General features: G+C 51.0%; 1 protein-coding gene across 1 annotated transcript in view; it reads left to right on the top strand.

Moving 5' to 3' along the window:
• Window positions 1-13,092, top strand: part of DAB2IP (DAB2 interacting protein) — a 138,154-nt gene extending 125,062 nt beyond the window's left edge. The window contains exons 13-17 of the mRNA XM_017745394.1: window positions 8-67; window positions 2,304-2,456; window positions 5,343-5,545; window positions 6,128-6,215; window positions 7,772-13,092. Coding sequence (XP_017600883.1) covers window positions 8-67; window positions 2,304-2,456; window positions 5,343-5,545; window positions 6,128-6,215; window positions 7,772-7,939 — 672 coding nt within the window. The 3' untranslated portion in view covers window positions 7,940-13,092. The remainder of the gene's footprint in view (window positions 1-7; window positions 68-2,303; window positions 2,457-5,342; window positions 5,546-6,127; window positions 6,216-7,771) is intronic.
• Window positions 13,093-16,198: the final 3,106 nt, after the last annotated feature.

Here is a 16,198-nt window from a genome sequence, read left to right as displayed (position 1 = left end):
CCGGCAGCAGTCCTCCTCCTCCAAGGGCGACAGCCCTGAGATGAAGCAGCGCACGATGCACAAACAGGTGAGTTTGGGCTGTCCAGGCCCTGGCACTGAAGGGGCCAGGTGGGGTCAGCCCGTGGAGATGGCTGCCATGGGAGGGGATGTGGCTCTGAGCTGCTGCATCAGTGCCAACCCCACAGTGGCATCACATGTGGGGATGTAGCTCGGCTCTGGCACCCAGCTCAGCCTGAAACAGAGGCCCTCCAGGGACAGAACACAGAGCAGTGTCCACTCCCGGTGTCCCTCCGTCACGTGGCACACTGGAGCGTGACGGCGGTAGGTGGCAGAGGCTTGAGGGCAATGGCAGCCATGCCACTGTCCTGTGCTACCATCTTGTCACTGCTTTGCCTCTCCATGCCCAGGCTCTCATCCCATGCCATACCCCGCGCCATCTCCCAGGCTTGGAACAGACCCTGATCTCCTGTAACTAGAGTCTCCCTGCTGCTGCTCCCGTCCCAGTGGGGCCACGGTGCTCCTGGACATTCCTGTTTGCTCTGTGAGACTCTCCCGCAGGAGCGGGGAGGAAGGAGCTGAGAGCAACGTTCCCGCTGCGCAGAGCTCTGAAGTGATCCCAGTCCGAGACCACGTGCTGGGCTGCACAGAATTCCATTCCACTGTCTGTGGGGGTAAAATGGGAGGCAGTAGGTCACAGGCCTAGGGCCCTTTGGTTGTTCTGGCATGAACAAATGGTTTTTATAGTGTGCATTTATTCACTCTACACTTCAAAACCAGCCCTACAGAACATTATCACGGTAGGGCCTCTGTGCCTAAAGGAAGAGTTAGAAAAGAAAAGCAAATGCAGAGACTGGACAACCAGCAAGAGCCCACTGCACCCAAACCCTGAGTTAGCTCAGGCCCTTCTCCAGCACTCAGTGTTGCTGTGTGCGCCTCTCGTGCACAGGGCAGCCATGGAGCCTGCTCAGTGCTGCCCACAGAAGGCAGCTCCCATCTGGGGCTGTTCCACGATTTCGCTATCGATCCGTAAGCGCTGGCATTAGCAGCGCCGTGCAGCAGCCTTTGTGTAACACAATCAATACTCGTTAAGGACAGAGGGCACAGAGCTCTGCAAGCAGCAGAGGCACGGTTCTAGCAGGGTTTCTTCCAGAAACACAAGGATTCTCCAGGTGGCCATCGGAAAGCCCTGGCCAGGTTCTCTTCACAGAAGATTCCTCCACCCACCCCTGTGGTCCTCTTGAAGTCTCTCTTCAGACCTGAAGTCTCAGAATGCCTCTCCCACCCTCACTCTGCACATTTTATTTGCATGTTGGCAGCATGAGGATTTGTAACGAGCAATGTTCATGAGCCAAGTCTGATGCTTTGGATTCATAATTCTGGAGGTAGAAGACCAGACTGGAAGATGGCATGGGAAAGGCCCTAACCCCAGTGAGGAAATTAAACCACTCCCCACTCCTGACTCAGAATCTCCTGCTGCCTGACAATGACTGGGTTTTCCTATCCAGAGGTTGGAATGAAGGAGAAAGTCTCTGACATTTCTGATTTGTTGACTTGAATTCCCAAGTCATTAACCTGAATGACCAAGTCATCCAGATCCCATGTGTTCATCTGACTGTTTACTGCAGTTTATAACAAGGCAGGAGGGAAGGGAAATAGCTGAAGAGTGACTTCCTTGTATGTGGTTGGAAAATATTTAGGCAATGCCACTGGCAGTCCCTGCCCAGGCCAGGACTGAAAGGCAGCAGACATGACTGTAGCTCACTGACCATGGAATATCACTGTTAGTAAGTGATACTGAGCATTTAGACCTCTTCAGCATCCTTAGTGTAGCCTCTGCTGAAAAGAAACTTTTCTTCTCCAATAAGGTACCTGAATGGTCATAAGGAGTGTTTCAGTTTTCAGATCTTGTTTTATGGAATCTTCACAGGAAGCAAAGATGGTTCCTAACAAGCTGAAGAGTTGAGAACTCTGCTCATGGAGTGAATAAACCACATCCAGTCACTCTACTCACCTGCAGCTCAGCGCCTTCGCAGGTCACGTCCTTGTGAGGTGACAGGATCTGCGCAGACACCAGGGACGTGACTTCGAGCAGGACCCCACTGCTTGACCCAAACTAACGTCCAGCTGCAGAACAGGAGTCGTTCCTGCTCCAGCCCCAGCTGCTCTGGTAGCTCAGCCTGGCTCGTTGCTGTCTGAGCAGCGTGGGAAAGGGTCTGCTTGGAAGGAAATTCTCTCTCCAGCTTCATAACCATTTGTGTTACAGGTTTTTCTTTTGTCATGGTTGTATCATTGTTTCATTGTAGGCCCCTTCTCCTGTGAACCCCAATGCCCTGGACCGCACTGCTGCTTGGCTTTTGAATATGAACATGCAGTTTTTAGAAGATGAAAGCATTGACCCAGATTCCAAGCACAGGGATAAGCTCAGGAATAAGGACGAGCTCAGCCAAGCAGAAAAGGTAAAACCTGATTGGATTGAAACAAGTTTCTGAATAGAGAGAGGATTTCCTTGAATGTCATTCCCTGAGCACCCTGGGGAGAAGGTGGGCTGTGTGCAGGTCCCTGCCCAGGAGAGAGGGGGCCAAGTCGCTCCCTGTCCTACTCAGCCTCACGGGGAACTTGTGGGGAAGGTCTGGGAGGTTTTCACACATTCAGTGACTGGAATCACCTTCTGATGAAATCAAGTAAGAAACACAGGAGCCAGGAATGAAGTGCTGATGCTGCCCTGAAACAAATTCTGCAGCCAGCCAGTCCCTCTTACTCTCCCCTTTCTAACTCATCCAACTGCTGGGAGGAAAGCTTTAAAAAGTGGATTAAGCACACCTGTAACAGAGGTGGAGTAAGGCACAGGCAGCCTCGTGCCTCACAACAGGGACATGGAGCAGGGAGCAGCTTCCATGTCAAAAGGCTGTTCACAGACCTGAAAATTAAGTCCAGATTTTGGTCTCAGCACTGGTGCCTGGGGTGACTTTGTGGCACTTCCACGAGCTTATGGCTGTATCACACAGATGAGGGCCTGGCCAGTCGGGGATCTGCCAGGAAGCCGTGTCCAAAGTATTCAGTCTCCGCCCCTGGGTCCCACAGAGGCCCTGTGCCTCTGAAGCAGAGGGGTGCTACTCTCTTCCCCTCCTTCCTGGGTGAGTCTGGGGTGGGAGAAGCTGGGAAGAGACAAAGTAGGCTTGGCTAGGGAGAAAAAGCAGGATAAAAATGAGGATCCAGCAGTCAGAAGCTGGGAAAATCCCATCTTTGCTGATTGCTGCTTCTGCAAGGTTCTTTCCCAGCAGCCTGGCTCTGCCAGGATTGTGACACTTGAGCACCAACAGCTTTTGGGATGTTTCCTCAATGTGCTTCTCTTCTGTCACACCAGCACTGCAGACATCACCCTTCTCAAGCCACAGTCCTGTTTCCCAGCACAGACATGTTTCTGGTTTTGTTCTAATAGCCTTCCTGTGCTCATTCTGCTGTGCTGTATCATTGGGGGACTGTCACTTCTTAAATCCAAGGAAAATGCTGAAGGCAGGTGCTGTAGGACCCAGGAGGTACAAGGCAGCAGCTCCCAGCTGCCCCCAGGAAGATCAGAGCAGTTTTGTGGGTTTGGCCCATCCTTACCCAGTGCAGGGCAGGCAATGGTGGGGTTACAAACGCCGATGGCACTGCAACATCCCAGTCCCTGCCCCAAGCCCAGCGGGAGCCCCAGCCCAGGCTGTCTCATTGCCATGCAGCATCCTTCCCTACTCTGCTGTCCCATCAGTCACTGACATTCAAGATCGCCATTAGCATAACCTCTCCCCCCATTACCGTAAGACCTGAATGGTAACTGAGAAGGAGACAAGTGTTCTAGAGACAGGAGTGACTCCTTCGGGCTCTGAGGCCTCTCCTGCTCTCCTCTGAGCTCACTTAATGCTGCTCCTGTTTTAAGGCTAGGGTAGGTATTTAATCTTTCCTGTTCAAGCAACTCCCTGCTGTCTGACTTTAGTGCTTCTGTGCAGCTGTATAGGCGCTTTGTTCCCTCATTGCTCCAGGTTCCATGTGCAAACCGTGTCATTCCTATGCTGCAGTAAGAGCTTTGTTAAAGGAAAAACACCTCGCTCCAGTACTTTGGCAGCTCAAGAAGACCATCAGCTTCCTAAGTGTTCAGTCCTTAGAAACTGCAGTTGTTTTTGCTGTGAGTGGAGTGCTGGCCAGTCCCCAGCAGCAGCAGCCTGGCTGCCCTCCCCTCTCCCTAGAGCTGGTCTGGGGGTCACATGGTCCAGGAGGACTCTGAGACCTGGGACATGACCCAACCCATCACTGCAGTGCTTACCCAGTTGAGATGGCCAAAGGGAAAGGGCCAAGTCAAGACACAACAGAGTGCACTTCTCTCAGTTTATTAATACCACTTGTAGATTTAACAGGCTTCATGACTCAGATGGGAGCCTTTTTCCCTTATATGACTCCTTAAAAGCAGCTTGTCATATTATCAGCTGCATGTTAATTATTTTAAAGTTATTCCAGTTGAGATGCTTTTTAAAAGACTACGTCCAAATACAATTTTTTGAAATTAAAGCAGTTTTCTTGTGCACACACTCACTGTGATTTTCCTTTAGCAAAGCAAGTTTACTGAATGCTGTGCTGCCACAGTAGCTGAACCCAGTTTCACCAAGTTCAAAAGCCCTTAATCTTTTTAATTGCTTTATGTGATTCTGCTGCTGATTTATAGCTTCACCCAAATGAACAGTACAACTGTGGGGTCTTGGCTGCATGCAGCAGCTCTTCTTGGACTGAACCCTAGTTTGAGATCTGAGTTAAGTGCTGGGCCCCAAAAAGCAGGAGTGCTCTGTGCCCTGCTCAGCCAGCACAGTGCCCTCAGCTCGATGAAGGGCGATGAGACAGCAGTGTCCTGCATTTGTCACTGCAGCTCGTGCTTGGCTCCCAGCCTGCCCAAAGCCCCCACATTTATTGCTGCAGACTGAAGAGCTCCTGTATGAACCCCAAATCCCACGGCTGCAGCCTCTCCTGCCTGTGCGAGCCCCGTGCTGTCAGTGTGAGAAGCTGCCTGCTGCCTTTGCCATTGGCCCGCTCTAACCTGCATTTCCCCTGTGAAATGCCAGACTCTGCTAACAGCCCACTCTCTGCACCTGCCAGCGACCTGCCTGCCCCGCGGACCCGGCATCGCTCCTGGCGCCGCGGAGAAGACGGAAGAGGAGGTGTCGGCGAGCAGGGTTGTCTGATACGGGTTTGCAGCTATAGTCTGATACAAGGAGAGGGGCGTGAGCGGGTTTGGGGGAAACCCTGGCAAGGGCGAACTCTACAAGGTAACGTCCCACATGTATTTTCTCCTCCTGTGTCTGTCCCTGCACGCTCAGTACCAGCAGGACCTGGTGGTGCTGCAGGACAAGCTCCGCATCTCCAACAAGAAGCTGGAGGAATATGAGACTCGCTTCAAATGCCAGGAGGAGACCACACAGAAGCTGGTGCTGGAGTACCAGGCCAGGCTGGAGGAGAGCGAGGAGCGGCTCCGGAGGCAGCAGGAGGATAAGGAGATCCAGATGAAGGGCATCATCAGCAGGTACAGGGAGATGGGAGTGCTGGGGATGGCAGTAAGGCAGGGCAGCCTGGCTGGCATTAGAGCTGACCCCTGCTCAGGAGAATCAGGTTTCTTTGGAGGTGCAGGCAGGTTCCACATATGGGTTTTCCCTTCAGTGTTACCTAGGACAGGAAAAACCCCAACACTTTCCTGATGCACAAGGGCAAAACTTTAGGGAGGGGAGAGCTCAGAGGCTCTGGCAGGCTTGTTCTGTTGTATAGCTAAGGATCTCATCACCATCCCTTACTTGTGACTCTAAATCCCTTTCTCCCACCCAGTGGGATGTGGTGTTCACATTTGCCCAGGACTGTTGCAGTGCAGCTGGTTTCACCTTTACCTGAGCCAAACCCACTTAGTGCTTTCAGTCAGCCCTCACCACTGGGTCAGCCTTCACTGTGCTGTCACTTCAGTTTTGGGGCACTTGGCTAGAGAGAGCTCCAAGGAAGAATAAGAGCCAAGAAAAAAGGCTTCATTTGTGGGTAAGAGGAGGTAGAGTGTGAGGGTAATACCTGGGCTTAGCAGAGCCCAACCCGTGTAACTTTTTCTTGTGTGCTCGGCTCCCAGACTGATGTCAGTTGAGGAGGAGTTAAAGAAGGACCATGCTGAAATGCAGGCTGCTGTGGATTCCAAGCAGAAGATTATCGATGCACAGGTGAGTGCCCCGTGCCAAGGGCTGCAGCAGCTTTCAGGGTGGGTTTGCCAACACACAGTCCCCCCCTGCAGTAGTGCCAGCCCAGGGTGAGACCATGTGGGTGAGTCAGCACCAAGCTACAGTCAGGGTCAGGGCAGCTGCAGCAGGACACAGTGACTGTCACAGCTGTTTGCAGCCTTGGAGCGTGGCACAGAGGGCGTGAGATGGCAGTTTGGGGAGGGATTGTGCCCACAACTCAGTGAGTGAGTGGAAGGATCACATCCCCTGGAGCACTGCTTGGTGCTTCATATCCCAGTAATGCTTGGATAATCAGAACAGGACCTGGACACAAGGAACACACATCCTGCCCACAGCCAAGCTGACGTGTTTCTTCAGCCTCTGGGTTGTGATTTGCAGGACTGGGAAGCTCAGTTACTGCAATCAATTACAGTGAAAGAGGAGCATCATATGATGGGTGCAAAACACTGTGCTTGGAAAAGAAAATATGAAAATACAGCCCATAATCTCTTAGTTTGTCTGACAGAGACCAGCATGTCCTCAGCAGCCAGGCCTCCCTACCGCTTGTGGCTTAGAAGTGATAGTATATTCTGGCCTTACACTTAACAACCCTATTAATCACTTGTGAGTCACTACTCATGACCAATTCGCTGTGTAGCTAATTAAAATGGAGACAGTAGTAACTTTGTAAAAAAACCCCAGTTTTCCTGCAGAGCAATTTGTTCAAAGCTGCTAAATCATCCATCCCATTCTGTTCTGCGCTCCAGCAGAGCCGAGCAGACCCAGGGTGTCCCTAAAGCGTGAGTGGTGGTACCTGCAGCCTCCCATCAGCTCTGGGACCTTCTCCTGTCCCCTGCACCTCATGGGGTACGTGTGAGGTTCTGACCGTGCCCCTGCACACTTTGTACTGTTCTCTTTTGGTCACCTCAGGCTGTTCGTGTGTTGGACGTGTTCATACACTGACTTTCAGAGTTATACACGAGCAACTGCTGTGCCCCTGAGCTGGTTCTGTTCCTCTGCTTGTGGCAGTCACAGGAGGATGACACTTGTTCAGTGTCACAAAGAACAGAGTGGTAGAATCAGGCTGCAACATGGAAGCTCTTGCTCCCATCCTTATAACACTGTAATCGGTGAGAGTTTCCATCAAAGACAGCCTGGGAGGCTACAAGTCATTTAAACTATTAATTTACACTAATTAAACACTGACAAGAGTAACTATCTTGGGAGAGTTTGGGTTTAGAAATGGAAGCCTACCATCTTTGTAACAGCTGAGTTAAAACAAACAGTACGACGTACAACTGAATAATTAGACCAACTGTGTAACCTCCGTTTTCATCAGGATCCTAAAGAAATGTAGCCCACATTGCACAGACAGGGGCTATTTGTAGCCCTGCGGATTTCAAAAAATGCTGTGTAGCACTTAAAACCCCCCACTTAAGAATGCCAAAGAGAAAGGTCTTGGTCCAAAAGGCCTCTGGGTCACTGTCTTGGGCTGACATCCCAGAGGGACAGGGCTCGTGCCTTTCCACTGACCATGCCCTCTGCCCGTTTGCTTGCAGGAGAAACGCATTGCTTCCCTGGATGCTGCCAACGCACGGCTAATGAGTGCCCTTACTCAACTGAAAGAGAGGTACAGCATGCAGACACGTAATGGGATCTCCCCCACAAACCCAACTAAATTGCAGATTACAGAGAATGGAGAATTCAGAAACAGCAGTAATTGTTAACGCGCGGAGGGCGCTGCCGCAGGAGAGGCCTGGCCGGAGGGACCGTGCACAGCAGGCGTGAGCCGCGGCTTCAGAGAACGGCTGCTCCCCGAGCACCAGCTCCTTACTGCGGACGGCGCTGACTGACCCTGCTGGGAGATGTCCTGCCAGCACATTGAGGGACGGGAATGTCGAGTGTGAGATGAGTGGCATAAGGAAATAACATATATTTGAGAATCGCTGTCACTGTTGGATTTGAATCAGTGTTTAATGTTTAAACAAAAGTAACCTTTTCCTTCTAAACTGCCCAAAGGATATGCCTCACCCCTCCCAGCAAGGAGTAACGTCCTTGTCACTGCAGTAAGCAAAATAAAGGGAGCTGGGCAGAGCCTGCAGAAGGCAGGGGCCCAGTAAGTCCAGTTCCAAGTGTGCCGCTGGATGTAGCATCCGAGCGATGGCAGCAAAGCCTGGCCCGCTCCTCCTGTGACTCCCCCCGGAGCACAGCCCTCCCAAAGTGAACCCCAGCCGAGCCCAGCGTCCTTCCTGGTGGCTTCTGTGAGGCCACTGACTTTTCCTGCATCCACAGGGCATTTATGCTGCTAATTAGTGTTTAATTAACTCCGCCCATACAGGGAGCACAGCGCAGATGGAAGGTCAGGGCGGTGTGGTGGCCGAATGGGTGCTGTGTGGGGAACCCCGGTGGCAGGGGGGCAGGACTGGTGCTGCTGGGGGTCCCTGGGCAGCCCAGGGGCACAGAGCAAGGCCAAGACTCTGGCAGAGGAGTGGAGGGAGGAGCTGACACGTGGTGAATGGGAATTCAATTCCTCTCGACAGCTTCTGCTCTCTCACAAATAAAGGGGAAGAGTTTTGTAAGCAATAGCCCCAGGCACTGTCCCACGCACACTTCCCGCCACAGAATAAAGTGAATGTTGCCTGAGCTTGGTCCCTGAGCTGTGATTGAGGGACAGGGGCTGGATTTGCTGGTGCCTGTTGTGGTAGAGGGGGAGCGAGGGGCTACATGGAGTGGCAGCTTCCTGCTTGATCAAGGGTTCATTGTGGGGATGGAATGCTCTGTGCTGAGAGTTTTACTAGTTCTGGGGAAAAAAACAGACAAAGAAACAAGAAAAAGCCCTGAAGACCCATGAAGATCGGTAATTGTATTTCTTTTCTTTCACAGTATGCATTAGAAAAAAAAAGATCCCATTTTCTGGAATACTGTCCTCTTTAAATTGGGAATGAGCACTGCATGGAAATTAACCGGCTTGAAGAATGTAAAACATGGTCATAAGGGAATAACCACCAAGAACAGCAGCCACCACCGAAAGGCCCCTTGTCAGGAGCACTGTGCAGGCATAAGCCAGGATTAGACTTTCCCAGCGCCGAACGCGCAGCTTCGGCACAGACACGTTGTGCTCAGCGGAGGGGGCACCCCTTCACGGGGGTTGTGCCGCTGACCTGCCGCCACGGTGTTTATTGGTTTGTGGTTCTTGCAGTTAGTCCTTCACAAGTCCCACTCTCAGAGCAGGTCCCTCGTACTGAGAGCCAGAGGTTTCTCTGAGATACGGATGACAGTGTACAGTGTACAGGACATCTGCCTATGCTCCCTCTAAAGGTTAACACACTGCTCAACGCCTGTCCTAGCTCCTCCTGCCATGTGTAAATGTACAGTCCAAGGGACTAGGACGTTCCTTGAGCTCTGCTCTGCTTAGGTACCGTCTTCAGCCTCACACTTCCCAGGCTGCCTGAGCAGGACACTTTGCCAGTAAGCTCTGCATTGCCGTGCTGCCCCACAGCCATAAGGCTCCTTAACAGCATTCTTCCTCATGCAATCGTTTGCAAAATTAAAGATGCTCTTTTTCCTACACGTTTTTCTGGTCCCTGGAAGCCCTGGGCCAAGCCCAGGAGGAGCGAACGTGTTGCACTGAGGTCTCCGCACCCCGCCAACACCTGCCGAGGGGTGCAGCACACAGCAAACCCCAAAAGGAGCTCCTCAGAGCAATGTCATAACTCAGTACTTATGGCAAGTACAGTCACCTTTGAATTTTGGAGACTAGCACAGATGGCTTTGAAGAACCTCACAAATCTGACAAGGTTACAACTGGAGAAAGACCCAGACAGGTTAGGACTATACAGGGTACTGTGAACCGTTGGGTACGTAGATTTACACCTGCCACTGTCTCAGAGTCAAATACATGATAAGAACCCTGCAAAAAGACTATTTTAAACGCTTTTGCCCTGAGATGTCTGTTTAGAGCTGATCTTTTGCATTCTAAGTATTTGTGTTGTGAGAGACTGGAGTTTTTCAAGACAGAAGTGACATAGAGGAATGGAAATGCTAACAGGGTATGGGGCGGGCGCCCCACCAGCGACGTTTCCATTCATACATGGAAGTAATTTTGGGATGCAGTCAGTGCTCTCCGTAAGAGCTGGAAAAAGAAACACCCACAAACCAATTGTTTAGTGCTGAAGCTAAGCACAGTACATCTTAATCTTCTCCTCAATCACAAGCCAAGGCACTGCTCCCCCCCGCCCTGTCCCGATCTGTCACAAACTCCTGGTTACCCTCAAACTTGCAAATTACTGAACACATTGTTCTGCTGAAATAGGAGGAATGCTTAAATCCTTCCACAGCCAGTTATTAAAATCTTAAAAGTTCCAGTGCCAACACCTTCTGGAGTTGTTGCTTAGTTTCCCGAGCCAGTACAAAAAGAAATTCAAATCAGGATGAAGTCTCGTTACAGTAGAAATTCCCCCGTTTTTCCCCATTTTCTTCCCCTGCAACTGTCAACAACTGGACCTAACTGTGAACCCTCCCCTAAAAAGATTTGGGGGCAGGTGTTCAGGTCCAGGCTCAGTTCTGTTCCTTCAGTCTGTGTTTCTGTTATTTATAAGCTGTACATTTCTGTGCATGTGTGCGTGTGTGAGTGAGTGTGGGAGCCCCACGCGTTCCCTGCCGTGGCCTCGGAGCTGGTACCTGGCGTAGCAATACCTGGATCCCGAGAGGTGCTGCAGCACCAGAGCAAACCACCGCTGTCCCCAAGGCTTTGTGATCGGCTCCATTTCCTTTCCGGTTCTTGCGCTTTCTACAGTAAGAGGCTGTTCTAGTGCAAACTCGTCAAAGTGTAAACAAAGCAAAAACACTCCAATTTTTATCTTAATACAAGTCTTAATATTTTTTTGTAAATGTTCTCAGTGTTTACTGTACCGTATCTATCTCACTAACAGTTGTATATAGTAACTTACTTCTGGTGCTGCTTATTTGGTCAGGATTTGGCTGTATCTCACTGCTGTGTTGGAGAGGTGGGCTCGGGCTGCCAAATCTGGATCCAGACCCACATTCTGATTCCAGCCTCCTCCCTTGGGGATCTGAGGGAAGGGAAGGCAGCAAAGCCATGGATCCAGATTTGTGGTGGGCCCACCTCAAAGATTCTAAGAGTTTTGATTTGGGGTTTTGTTAAACCGTAGTGAACGCTCCTGAAAAAATGAGCGATTTTGTGTGAAGGGGGATGAAATGGACTGACCAGTATCCCAAGGTCTCTGCGGACTTTAAGTATCATCATTTTGGACAGGGATTATGGCTTCAGTGCCAAAAGATGGGAGGGACCCCAGTCCTTCTCCATGCCAACTAATACTACAGTGTAGTCACCAGCCCCTTTTGCACCAGTTTAAGCAGATCCTGCCACCATCCAAAGAGTCCGGTGTCACTCCGCATTGTCATTTGAGTCTGGTTGGTTTTGTTTTCTGCTTTTGCAGCTGTAAAGCACTGATTGCACTGTGAGAACACGTGGAACCCTCTGGTCTGGGAGCCAGTCCCAGAGGTTGCTGCAGGTTGCAGGACACAGGTTCTGCTACTATGACTATTCCTAAAGGGCATAGGGACTTGCTGGACCTCAGTGAGGTGTCACAGGCTCTCCTAGGAAAGCAATCAGCAGGGAATCAATAATTCCCAAAGTTTAGATAGCTCATAGGTGTTTTCCTGTTCCTAATGTCCACACACAGATGCAATAGAAAACGTGCTGAGCTCTGTTCTGTGATGGACAAGGAGAGGAATTTCAGTCACAGATGGCAGATACACTGATATGTTCAGCCAGGAGAGCCACAGGCTGTGGTCCAGGGGTCTGATCTGAGAGGGACTCATTTCCCCCAGCAATCCCAGGACAGGGTGAGCAGCCCTGGGGTGAGGCCTTTCTGATAGTCTGTGACCAGCGGGTCCAGCAGCTCCACCACAGTCCCTGCCCTGTCCTTCACACACAGCTTTGCCTGGAGAGCACGAAGCCGAAGTCCAAAGGGAACACCTGTGACAATGTCCCTGGGTGGGCGCTCCATCCTTCCCACCTGCACTGACTGTTGGGGTCACTTCCTCCCAAAGGTCTGCATTCAAAGCAATCCAGGCCTCCAGGCTGGCCAGGACTGGGACCTGGTCTGGGTCAGAGCCACAGCCTCATGGCCACCACAAGCTCCCTTCAGTGGCCACAAGAAGGGACACTCCCTGCCCATCCCCAGCTGGTCTCTGAGCCTCAGGGCCGTTTCAGAGGAAACCGCTCAGCCAGGAGGCTCAGACAGTGGCACCTGCCCTGCTCTGACCCCACACAGGTAACTGCTGCCTTTTCCTTCTCCCTTGGGGAAAATCACACGTGGGGGAGCAGGAGGACAACAGCAGCATGAGAACATGCAGCTCATGGGCTTTCCAAACCAAATCCAATCCTGAGGGCGTTGCACAACATCCAGAAACAACCATGCTTTGGAAAAGGGTGTCACGTTCAAGCATTGACTTTCACAGATCACCTGAGCTGTGACATTGCTGTAAATGCCATGTGGCTCTGCATCAGCTACCAGTACCCCAGAGTGCAGCATCCATGTTCACATATTCCTTTATCATACATCACTGTGTCTTAAGATATACCTCTCTCTGTATATCTGCTTAGGCTGATACTTGTTCCTGATAAGCAGTCGCTATGTTTTATATCCTCTTATAAAGAAAAACAAATCTTTTTTTGTAAGTATGTTTAAAAAACAAAAAAGCAAAGTGGAAGTGTTTGCTGAATCTCCTTCAGCTCCTTTTAAACTATGTAATAATGTACAGAGAAAGTTGTTGGTGTTCAAAGAAATGATGTGGCTGTGCAATTTATGTACATTTGCAATTAGAAATATTAAAGATTTATTTAGATATTTTACGTAAGTGCTCCAGCACCTCTACTCAGTCATTTCCAGCTTTTAGAGCAGCCTGGCACATGCCACGTGCACACACAAACGTGTCTTATCTGCCTCCCCAAACAGATCATTGCAATTTGCTCCCAATAGTATTTTAGCCCTGACCTGGCTCCACCACCTTCCTTTCACGTGCTCGGGGGGGCCTGACAGTCAGGCCTGCTCCTGCCCCCACCACTCCTTACAAACCACCCTTCTGCCTCCAGTAAAAGCAGCAGAAAACTTGGAGGAAAGTCATTAAAACCCTGGGCAGCATCAGCACCTCTGCCTCATTAACATCACCATAATTAGCTCCTCCGGGAGAGGTGTAAGACAGGCTGGCTGCATCGAAATGAGTCGGGATGTGGAGAGCACCTGTGGCTATTCCTGTGCTCAGCAGCACTGGAGCCGGGCTGGGCACTGGGCTCTGCTGGCTGCCAGCAGCTTGAGCTGCCCAGCTGGGACAAGCCTCCTCCTGTTCCTATCAGGAACCGGCACCTGCCCAGGGAGGGAAGGCAAAACCCATCCAGGCCAAAATCCTTCCTCAGGGCTCTGCCATCCCCCTCATCACTGTTGACTTTGAAGGTTGAGAGAAAGAAAAATGCAGCCCTGGAAACACAGAGCACCTCAGAAAACGCTGCAAGGAGGGATTAGTCAAAACCACCTTGACTTGAATAAAACCTCCTTAGCGGCTGTTCGGCTTCATTAGAGCAGAGCTGAATTCTCAGCCAAAAACACCCAGAACATCTCTGTGCACTTGACAGCTCTCAGCATCTGCGGCTCCGGAGCCCGGCTGCAGCTGCTCCCAGTGGGCCCCGGCAGACGGGCAGGGCTGGGAGAAGTGAGACTCTGAATTGCAGATCAGCAGCCAGAACAACCACAGAAATACGAGGCTGGGAGGCTGGGGAACGCAGATGCGTTTGCTTGAGGTTTTTAATCTGGAGAGTCATTTTAGCACAAGACTCATCAGCAATAATGATGTTCCAGTAATTGCACCCTTACAGAGTTTGTTCTGAGTTTAGTGAGAGTCACTGGCCCATGAACTGCTCCTGGTGCTGGGCAGCACCTTCTCCAGTACAGCCCAGTAAGCACCTCAGGCAAGGCTGAGGTGGTGCAGCCGTGGTCTCACTCCGTCACCCTAGTAAAGCCAAGTCCCACAGCAGCAACTGGCAGCTGGGAGATGTCAGAACTGGGCATCTTCAAAACAGGCAAATGCAAGAATCCTGCCCACCACAACTGAGGACAAAGCAGCAGCCAGAACAGTGGCCACTGACAACCGAGAAAGTGACAGCATTTAGCCAATACTTGTCAAACTGAGGCCTTAAGAGCACAGAAGAACCTGTTTGTTTCAGTGGGAGGGAGGCAGGGAGGTGCAGAGACGAGGCTCATACCTAGGGAGGGAAGGGACAGAAACAGCTTGGGTCTGCTCCTCAACAGTCTCTAATCTGCTCCTCACAAGCATCTTTCCCTCACAGCTTCCCAAGCCCTTCACAAGCAGCCAGCTCCCACTCCACTGCAGTGGGTGAACGTCAGCATCCTTATTTTTACAACAGGGACATGCAGTAGGAGCACAACTTTCCCAAGGCTTCCTGAAAGCTACAAAAGCCAAACAGCTGACTTTCCTCCCCCTCCACCTTCTGCACGCAGCCATCCCACGCACAGCAGCCCAGGCTCCTGAGCAAACATCCTCTGGAGAAGTAATTCAAAGCCAGGCAGTAAACAAACCTCCAAAGCCTTGGCCCCAGAGACGGGAGCACAGCCGCTCCCTGCCAGAGAGTCAATAATGACAAGCAAGCAGAAAGGAAGGAGCTGGAAGAACAAGAGTCATTAGTGGAAACTTGTTGTTTGTGCTAATTAGATCATTATCTGGAAACTGCTATTGATGTTGCTATTTTAGCTCCTGCTGCTGTTCACAACTTTATTTTATCCACGTCTATTGACTACCCACACTCTTCCACATCCTGCAGGAAGGGCCAGCGGTGCTGCCTGCAGCCAGGCCAGGATGGAGATGGTTTGTGTCCTGTGCCAGGCAGCACCTCCTTCCCCACCATCACCTCAGCACCTGCAGTGTCCTGAGACACTCAGGAAAAATGTTTTCCAGCTTGTTATGATGTGCCTGTGCTATTATTGATCTTAGACAGACAGCAGATCAGGTTACTTGGTTATTAAGTAAGGTGGGAGGAAGAGAGAGAAGAACTTGGACGCATGTAGGATTTCTGCCATTTCCCACCTGACAGCCAGCACAGCTCCTCGACACATAAATAATATTGATGCAGGCCGTGTACATGATCAGACCTCCCCATTGGTGGTATGAGCCATAATTGAATAACTTCAACCATTTGATTTTTGTGCTACATCATCAAAGAATGAAGCCTGAATAACAGAGCTCCCAAGTTGATTGACTTTGGTTTATTACAGTCGCTACACTCTTCCTCCTGGAAGCCACGGTCCCTCCTCACCCCCTGAGCACAGAGAGCTGTGTGCTGGGGGATCGGGGCTGACAAGAGGACAAACATGAGGCCCAAGACTCAGCAAACCACAAATCAGGGAGTGGGTTTGCAACCAAAACTCCCACTTGTTCACCAGTGTATCTGAACCTAACCTGCAGAAGGGCTTTTGTATTTCCACTGATGAGGCAAAGTAAGAGGGAAAATTGCTTCACATCACCATAACAGGCTTTCGATTTTGTCTTTTACTGCAATTTCATACCAATTTTACACTACACCTGCAGTAAATTCAGCAATAACACAAGTAAAGTTAATTTTGCCATCAAAACTGCAAAAAACATTGGTCTCCCACAGAAGCAGTTGAGGCAGAGGGTAGGGGACAGCGTGTGGGGACACTGCCCCCTTCCCGGGACATTCCTGAGCGCAAGGAAGTGCCATAAGTTCCCTGGCATTCAGGTTGGTGACAACAGGCAGGCAGAGCACTGTGACCCTCCCGCATCTCTTGCTGCGTGCAGCCAGGAGCAGCCACTCCTAGTCCCTAACAGTTGCTGCATCTGGGACAGCGGTGAGGAACGGGAATGGTGGGGAACGGGAATGCTGGGAAACGTCAGCATCTGGCGGAGCTGTGAAGCCAGGCTGCCTTCAG

This window comes from Corvus brachyrhynchos, unplaced genomic scaffold (assembly GCF_000691975.1).
Source record: "Corvus brachyrhynchos isolate BGI_N302 unplaced genomic scaffold, ASM69197v1 scaffold59, whole genome shotgun sequence".
NCBI lineage: Eukaryota > Metazoa > Chordata > Aves > Passeriformes > Corvidae > Corvus > Corvus brachyrhynchos.
Note: the sequence above shows the minus strand (reverse complement) of the source record. Positions and strands in the feature narration are given on the sequence as shown.